The 9,511-nt window shown below is 49.9% G+C and overlaps 1 protein-coding gene across 1 annotated transcript; it reads right to left on the bottom strand.

Moving 5' to 3' along the window:
* Positions 1-961: 961 nt before the first annotated feature.
* On the bottom strand, positions 962-8,340 carry Pkdrej (polycystin family receptor for egg jelly). Its single transcript, XM_050129623.1, has one exon. It carries the CDS (start codon positions 8,338-8,340, stop codon positions 1,927-1,929), a length of 6,414 nt encoding a protein of 2,137 aa, XP_049985580.1. The 3' UTR covers positions 962-1,926.
* Positions 8,341-9,511: the final 1,171 nt, after the last annotated feature.

Here is a 9,511-nt window from a genome sequence, read left to right as displayed (position 1 = left end):
ATAATATATATAATAAAACCCTCTCACAGAAGATGGGTGGAATCACTGAGCTCCAGCCATTCCAAGCAAGTGCCAGTTGAGTTTGAGATTAAGCAGCAAAAGGGATTCTGTAACAAAGCCATTAGCAATGTACAGTACAACACAAAACAGCCGGGCTGTTGAGTGCTCCGCCCTAAATGGGACATCTGTAACACTCCCACCCCCAGCAAGGCTCAGGGAACATCTCACAAGAGGGGCCAGAAAGAACTTAAGAGCAGAGGGATGGCGGGGGAGGGCATTGTGACATGCTGTCTTTTGGGCATGGCATGGCCATTGGCCTCATGAGTTCACAGCAACCGAGTTTACCTGTACAAGTCTACACCATAAGACCAAGCCAGTTAACATTCCAGCATGGATGGGGGAGGGACTCCTGTGGCTCCGCTCTGTCTCGGGAGTTATTGGCAACTGATGGCTACTGGGGAAAGAGGTGTCATGGTCCTAAACACATCCAGAGTAGGCGGGACTTCGGATGAGGTTGATGAAGGTGGGAAGAGGAAGTCTTGGGGGAGTACAGAAGGAGTGGTAGGAGTGGGTAGATTCCAGGTATATTATATACTTTTATGAATTTTAAGATAAAGCTGAATATGGTGATACACACCTTTAATCCCAGCACTGGGGGGAGCTGGGATTTTATTTTATTTTTATTATTCATTTATTTTTTGGTTTTTCAAGACAGGGTTTCTCTGTAGCTTTGGAGCCTGCCCTGGGACTAGCTCTTGTAGACCAGGCTGGTCTCGAATTCACAGAGTTCCACCTGCCTCTGCCTCCCAAGTGCTGGGATTAAAGGCGAGTGCCATGGCCACCAGGCAGAGGCAGGCAGATCTAAATAGTGAGTTCCAGGACAGCCAGAATTATGTAGTTAGCTCCTGTCTCAAAAAAAAAAAAAATAGAGAGAGAGAGTGTCGTACAGGTGAGTCTTCAAAGTCGCAGGACGCTGCTGTGAGTCTAGTGCAGCCGCAGCCTCGCTTGTGTGTTTCCTTTTCTGGCCCTCACCATCGAAGGCAGTCACAGATACACCTTGATCCCTTACACAGAAATCACTGCACAGGTCACAGAAAAAATCTCAAGTTTAATTCATATAAAACTTAAAGTGGTGTCACCATAAAGGCGCATGCCTCTGGGTAACAATATAATAGTGGTTAGCCCCTGCTCTTCGTAAACAGTGAAACGCGTTCCCTTCCTCCTAAATCATCCACCCAGTCCACAAATGTACCCCAACGCCCAAGTCATCGGACACATATTGTTATATTCAGAACAGGTACCATGTTTCCACATGGACCTTTGTGCGCCTTTGTTGGCAACAGCTGTGCTTCTTGGTCAGACACTGTTGCCAAGTGCACTAGAAATGCTTGTTCTGAAGGGATTAAGTGGGAAGTTTCAGATCCCTGTCCCCTGCTCTGATCTCTGCATCCTCAAACTCTAAAGCCAGTCCTGGCACTCCCCGCACCGGACCCCTCTCACCCGAGCCTGCAGAAAGGCTGGAGGAGAGAGGCTTCCCAGGCATGGTCTGCAAGGGAGTCTCCCAGGGAGAGTGGCCAGTTTGCTTCTGCTTAGAGGCTGCTGGCCTGAGGCTAAATCCACGATGGGACCTGGCCAGCTCTTTCCCTTGAGGTTGGGTCTCAAAATCAGTGGCTGTCACTCCTCCATACTGCTGCAGGCTCCCACAAAAGGAGTCCCTGAATCCCATCCAGAGGGAATCCCACCTTGCCATCCTCTTTTCTCCCCCAATATTCCCCTCTGCTCTGGGCCCAAGAGCAGGGCCCAGAGCGGGGATACTCCAGGTGTGGATATGTGCATGACCGAGCCATCAGGACATTCTTTGGTCCCCTTGACAAACACCTAATGTTTAGGGACAGTCTTGCTTGTGGCCCTTCCAATCCTCACCAGTCAGACAACAAGGTAAGCCATCTTCTTCCCATTGATGTTTCTGGTCTTCAGCCCCAGGAACCGGCGATTGTTTTTCTCTGGCTGCCCATACATCATGTCGACCAAGAATTCGGATTGGTCATTGTCCCTAGATCGGGAGGTGAGAAAGCCAAACCCAGATCTTAGATTATCACACAGGTAGGTTATTGCCTCTGCCTCATCTGATGGCTCCTCATACACAGGCTGCTTCATCTCATCGTAGGCAGACAGAATCAGCGCCTGAAACAAGTTGATGAAGATACAGATCATCACCAGCATAAAAGATGAGAGAAACAGGACCCCAAAAACCTTGTTGCTGGAAAATTCTGTGTTCTGAAAGGCTGACACGCAGTAGGAGAAGATGGTTTGGGTGGCGTGACTGATGTTGCTGTAATTCCATTCGTGCTGACCGAACACCAGGTACCCAAAAACTACGTACATGAAGGCATACAGAGATACCACCAGGGCCACGTGGAAGATGCCAGGAAGGGCGGCCTGGATGGCCTTCTGAGCCAAGCGCACATCATAGAAGAATCTGGAATATCTGAGTGTCTTCAGTATGGTCAGAAATAACAAGAAAGCCAAGATGATCCTCATGGAATGATCAAGCCGAGAAACGGCGTGGAAGGGGATGAAGGTTCCAGGGTGAGTCAGGTAAAGCTGGACCATGCTGGTGGCCAGGAGGTGCTTCTGGAGGAACAGAAATATCAGCAGGGTAAACATGCACTTCAGAGACAAGTTGAGCAGGTTGTACACACTTCTTAAGTAGGAAGCTCTTTCTTGCGTAATGACGTAGCCCTCGTCCACAACATAGGCACAGAAGAAAATGAGGATGGCCACATACAGGTAGGTTTCTGCCGAAGTTTCTCTGTTGAAATCAGATAGCGAGAAGGAGTACACAGAGAGGCTGGAGTTGACGACCCCTAAAGGAGAGACTTCAAATACAACTGAAACGCTACACACCAGACCGGCATCTGGATTCAGGGTGGTCAATTCCACAATCACAGCCCAGGTCATCTCATCAAGCCAATTCTTTCCCTCAAGTTCCTGGAGCCTCAGTGTAGAATTGGAGATCTGCTCTTCTGGAAAGAAATAGAAGGCATACCCTCCAGATCCATAGGTGTTTAACACTCCGTAGGAATGATACACCCATTTCTTCCGAGGGGGCTTGTAAGTAAATCCATCACTGCTTTTGCCTGTAGACCGCTTGCCAGCCTTATTCCAAACACTGGAATAGTGTTTTGTGTCCTCTGGGTCAATGCCGTACTGCGGGTGACAATGGATTTCTCCTGCGATGCTTCTCTGCACAAACTTCTTGGCCAACAGACAAGTTTTGTTGCTAGGTTTGGCCCTCACTTGCCTCATAAGTGGAAGGCCAAGGATTTTGGAGGAACCGTCTGGAAGGAACGTTGGGTTCAGGTTGTTGTGTAACAAAGGCAGGAGCACACTGTTGAGCCATGTGTAGATGTCACCCAGCTTCATCACGGTGGCGAGACCCATGGAGAACTGATGGCCAATGAACTGGTTATAGAAGAAGCTGTCTTTATGGCGCAGGGTGACAATGAGGAGTAGGAGAAGGGTCAGGAATATGAAGTGGGTCACGAGGTAGCTCAGGAACAAGAGGGACCTCCTCCTGGTCCTCTTCTTCCTCCTGAGGATTTGGATTTTGTCTTCGCTGATGGGCTGGTATATGCTCGAGCTTCGGAGGTAGTCCATGTCTTCATGGAGCTGCTGCATCTCCTCTGGCGACATCTTCGCCTCCTGCAGCCTGATTTCTGTGTAATGGTACTTGCTGGACCATGAGAGGTTTTTACAGTACTTGGGGTTTTTTGTCCTGGTGCTTGACCACAGTAGAATCTTACACGGCTGTACAAGGAACACAGACTGACAGAAGGAGCAGAAAGATGCGAAGAGCCACTCTACTGACTTGTCATAGCCATACGTCAGGCCATAGAATACAATAAGGAATGATGATATGCCAGAAGTGGCAAACACCAAAAACCAGGCTATGTAAGTACACCACCTGGGCAGGATAATCTGGGTCTTATTTTTAACGGGCTCAGCAGTATTTAGCTGGGTAAAGGAGTCCCTTGAAGACGTGTCTTCACTGTCTCCCTTACTGTTACTGAAGTTCCTATTGGACTTCTGGGTGTCTGGGTCCTTGCTGTCTGCTTTCTTACTCTTCTGGGAGGTCTCAAAGGCCCTCTTTGAAGGCTTTTCCCTGGGAGCAGACGTGGACCTGGTAGCTGTTTTGGAGAGAGCCTTCACTTCATGTTCATGCCATTTGTCCAGTCGCTCTTTCCAGAACACACCTTCCTCTGACATCAGGGGGTGCTTCTGAGGTCCCACCTTGTCTAGACTCACTCGAGGTTTCTTCTGGGAATAGGTGAAGAAAAAGGTTATCAATATTTGCACGGGGATTGTGATCAACACACTTTCGATTCCTATCATCATCGACCTGATGATGCGCCGCTCTATGGATTCACTTTGCTCATTTATGTTCAGATTGAAAAACATGATATTACAAACGAGAGAGCTTAGCAACATGGCCAAGCAGCAGGACAGCCGCTGGAGCCTGTTGACTGGCTTCGGGACAACGTCGGTGAAGATGGAGAACCACATGTGGTTTTTCCCAAGCTGATGGCTCAGGTCAATGAGGAAGAAGTCGATTCTTCTCAGAGGGTCATTCGGGTTGGTGACAGGAAACGTGGCCTCCAAGGTGGTGTCCACAGAGAGCCACCTTCGGCACATAAACAGCCAAATGTGTCTGCTGAAGAGGTTTTCTACTTTGATTCGGCTTAGGTACCAGCTAGGCGCTTTGCCTTCGTTGTCGTGCCACACTCGGATGGAATGGATGTCCCCCAAGTCATGCTTTGTTGTTAGGAGGAACGTGTTGATGCTTCCTCGGTAGAGAGTTCTAAAATAGGGATGGGTTAAGCAATGCACATCACTGGTACTCTCTGTTCCCATAAGCTGGATAAAGACGTTGGCTCTGGTTCCAGATCCCAAGCGACTCCCAGTGAAGATGGTAATCAGGTAGCATATGCTATCAAAAGGATCATTGTCAGGCAGGATTACCACATGGTCCCGAAGAAACTGATCCATTACATCCCTGTGCAAGGCCCAGAAAGCAAAAATAACATACAGGATTATAATGAAGAGCACAGCCAGGAAGGTTGCGGGGTTTTGGCTAAGTTTTCTAATGACGGCTAGCTGCAGATCCACCGGGTTGGGGATCACAATCACCTTACCAGTCACAAAGTGGGTGTGCAGATGATGGTAGATCAGCTTGACTGAGGCCAGCTGCCGCCGGGTCCGCCTCACATTCCTGCAGATGCAGTGTACTCGTTCCCATGTGGTCTTCTCACCCAACACACAGGTGCCTTCTTGCCAATCACCCTGGATCCCATACAAGTCCAAACAGTGAACCATGAAGAGGGCAATTCTCACTAGCTTGTTAGTGGGCCTAAAGACAAAACGAGGTGCCTGCAGGACCACCGATACATTATACTTGAATGAATGGCTGCGTTGAGCTATGATTCGAAGCAAAGATGATGGCAGACAAACCACTTGGGCCTCCTTGACTGGACAGGTTGGGTCAAACAGGCCACTCCACTTGGCAATGGGGGGGATGTCATGAGGTACCAGGAACATGGCAACCAAATTGGTGGGGGTGACCTTACTGCCTGCATATACCAAGGCCTTGAACAACACTGTCACTTTTGTGACAATTTGAATCAGCACCTCCCCGGTTCTTCTGCTGTCCACCTCAAAGCTAACTCCACCAGTTGTCATCTTTGAAAACCCAGCATCCTCAAGGGCTGGTCCCACCATGAGGTTAAAACTTGCGAAGGTCAAGTCTTTTCTAGCCATGTACACTTCTGCTACATCAGGTGTGATCTCTATGACACTACCGTTATCTGTGGCCCCTGTCATTCTGAACCCTACCACATCTGAAGAAATGTTTTCCGGATAAGTTAACCAAGGAAAGGGGTCATTGGTGAACTCACAAAACATCATTGAAACTGGAGCCTTCAGAGGTAGACCGGGAACCCTGCTTGCAGTCAGTGTCGCAAGGAGGCAGTCCGGGCAGCGTGTCTCGTTTCTGAAGACCCTAGCAGTATGCGAATTTTCAGCTTTCTCCACATACATGTTAAAGTTGCTGGTCCTCAGTACTGTGGTTTTGCTCCCTGGCACCTTGTTAGCCAGGATTGTGTCTGATAGTGATTCAACTACAAAGAAAGGGTCTTGGAACACGTAGTAGGGACTGATCAGCTTAAGAAGGTTAGACAGACTGGTGAGGATGCCGGTGCCCACAATTTCAATGTGCCGGGTGTGAAAGTGTTTGTTCCTGCGTTGGTAGGTTTGCAGGGCTTGGTTTGCTTGCCCCAGCCGTAATGTGGCTCCCACCAAAAATGCTTGACTGGAGTTGGAGGCTTTCTGTGTTAATTTGGTGATCGCCATCACTACCTGGCAGATCTCGTCCAGGGTACTCATGGTGGGCACAAAAGACTGATTGACAAGGTGCTCCAGGAACTGAGCCCTCTCATCTTGGAGCTCCGGATCCCTCTTTATGTTATTCAAGACAGAAGCCACCACATAGATTAAGTAGCCTGCGGGCAGCCAGTCCTGCTTTTGAAGCAGAGTAGAAAGTGGTGACGTTGGTCCCGTGGTGAAATTGAGCAGCTGTTGTAAAACGGTCTTCGGGGAGTCCCTGACAGTCGGCACCTGTACAGTGGCTTGCAAAGTCACCTGAGTAAAAGTCCCTAGTGAGTCATAGACCTGAGCATACAGCCTCAAACTGTAGTGACTCGCCATCACGCCAACAGGAAGGAAGAAGGCAGGTGTTGTGGACTGTGTCCCTGAATACGCAATGGCCCCCAGTGTATTATTCTCTTCTACTGAACTGATTTCGCCAGTGCTCTCCAGCTCAGCTACTATTATCTTATACGTAAGGGGGAGGTTCTTATCCTTAAAATCACTACATTCAACAACAAACTTAGTAACCATCGAAATCCCCTTCGCTGGATTGATCTTGCACCTGCCAACTTGGGGGCCCTGGTTAATGACAAAGGGATGTATCAAATTCAGCGTCCCACCACTCCAAGATACTAGATCCAGAGAAACCCAAAACCCGCGTTCCAAAAAGTTCCTAAAGGCAAATGCTTTTATAGATAAAAAAGTCCCATTCCTCCTGGTGACAGCTTGCCCTGTCCAGTCAAACATCACTTCATGACCTGACCGAGACAAGATGGACCAGCTATAGAAATCCTGGCTGGAACAACCTGTGCAATCCAGAGACAGAGAGAATCGGTCTGATACGACTAACGTGGGGCCGCAATTTTCTATGCATGAAATAAGTGCCGTAGGCGGGAGTCCTTTCAGTACCTGTACGGTTTTATCTGCAAACGCAGTTCTGTTTTGTTTCCGTACTACCATTCTGAAGTAATACACGCCGTTGCCCCTAAGAGTTTCTGGTGGGATGGTTAGTACCGGGCCCACTGCCCAAGGCCAGTTCAGTGTATTCTGCTCTGGGTGACAGACATCCTGCTTGGTCACTGGTACGTAATTGTCATCATAGTATATAGGATTTGTAGTACAGTACCAAAAAAATCGGAGCCCCTGTGTGGGGATGTCTGCCTCTGGGTCATAGGACATGTTTCCATTCAGGATCAGTTTATCAGAGAAATTCATAGTCACTTTGGCAGTTGCAGGAAGAAGAATCGCCTTCAGGGGACGTTTTATAACCCAAATGTAGATACTATCCGAGTTTGTCAATGGAGGCAAGGTGAGGTCCCACCTGTTGATGGACAGCGTGAAGTTAAACACATACACCCCGTAAGAAAGGGCTAATTTGGGGATGTGGATGGAGGAAAACTTCATCACCCGCACCTGCGGCAGGCGCACAGGTCGGTTCCAGTCAGGCGTGTCGTTCACAGAGGCCACCAAAAAGTACAACCAATTCTTGCGAATGATCATGGCTTCAGGGCAGTCCCAGAGCATGGTGACGTTGAGGGTGACTTCCTCATTCCTGCTCAGGATGAGGGGAGCGTGCTGGTTGTTCCTGTTGATCTTCACCTGCTGAATGGTACAGATGGTTGTCTGGCAGGACACTGTAGCCTTGGAGGCTGCAGGGTCCGAGGAGTTGACTTTCAGGAGGACACGCGCAGCTGCGCCCAAGGGACACCTTCGGGGCCGCGTAGGGCCCGCGCGGCGCGGGGCTGTGCGCGAGGACAGGCCACCGGTGCCACCGCCCCGGACGCTGCTCTCCTCGCCTTGCCCCAGCCCCGGGGCACCCCTGAGCACGCCCGGCAGCCCGCGAGGGCTGGAGGATGGCGGCAGGCGACCCAGGCCCAGGCCCAGCCCCAGGAGCAGCAGCGCGGGGCCCGGCCACATGGCTCCCCCAGGAGCTGCGGGGCCGCGGGGCGCAACGGCCGTGACGCTGGGCTGGGCCGCGAGCGCACCGGGAGGAGTCGGGCGCGTAGCCGTAGCCGGCCGCGGGCAACGCCACTGGAATAAAGCGGTCCACGGAGTATCTGGGGCTCAGACGCCACGAGGCAATGAGTTCCGAGGGGGAGTGGGTTTTCAGGGATTGCGGATTTCCAGGGCTTAGTGAGTTTCAAGAAGAGTGTGTTCCCAGGGACGGTTGGGTACCAAAGGGCAGTAGGTTCCCAGGAACAGTGGGGTCTCAGGGTCATCAAAGGTCTCAGGACCAAGGAAAAAAATACTGATCACTGCGGCGTGGGAAATCACAGAAAAGTGGGGGAGTCGGTCTCGGGGAGTCTCGGGAACAAGGAGGATTGTAGAGCTGCTGGGACCAGGGCTATATCACAGGACACTGGGGCGTTAAGGGCAGTGCCATTTCCAGAAAGGCAGAGGCAAGGTAGGTCACTATGCGCTGGCCAGCAGCCTGGCTCAAGACTGCTTCCCACTGCCTTTTTTCTTCCCATACTGGTGTAGGCTCCAGGATCAGGGCTTGCTAAATGAGGTTAATCCCGCTCCCCGCCCCCACCTCTTTTCTTCTTTTTAAAACTGGACATACCAAAAAAGCTTCTTAGCAGAAATTCCGCTCCCACGGGAAAACCAGTTCCAAAATAATGTAATCAGGAAGACCTTGCCAGCGCGCCTCAGCTCAGTCTGGGGACAGTTGACATTTGTTCTTGTTTTGTTTTGTTTCTTCCCTCCACTTTTAAATGCATTATTTATGTATTTGTTTGCTTGTTTGTTTGAGACGGTGGCATCCCAGGAACCAACTGAATGAAGATCCTCCTGCCTCAGCCTCCTCAGTGTTAGGATCACAGAAGTGTGTTTGAACTTAGCTAAAAATAACTATGTAATTTAGAGGGGACAAGGTTACTGGAGATAAAACCTAAGGTCTCTGGGAATGATAGACAGGGGCTGTATCCCTGAATCCTAACAAGAAACCTTTTGGGGCATTTCTTCTTTTTTCTTCTTCTTCTTCTTTCTTCTTCTTCTTCTTCTTCTTCTTCTTCTTCTTCTTCTTCTTCTTCTTCTTCTTCTTCTTCTTCTTCTTCTTCTTCCTCCTCCTCCTCCTCCTCCTCCTCCT

The sequence above is a fragment of the Alexandromys fortis genome, unplaced genomic scaffold, assembly GCF_014885135.2.
Source record: "Alexandromys fortis isolate MF-2015 unplaced genomic scaffold, M_Fortis_MF-2015_v1.1 scaffold_28, whole genome shotgun sequence".
NCBI classification, from domain to species: Eukaryota; Metazoa; Chordata; class Mammalia; order Rodentia; family Cricetidae; genus Alexandromys; species Alexandromys fortis.
This window is presented reverse-complemented; position numbering and strand designations above follow the sequence as displayed.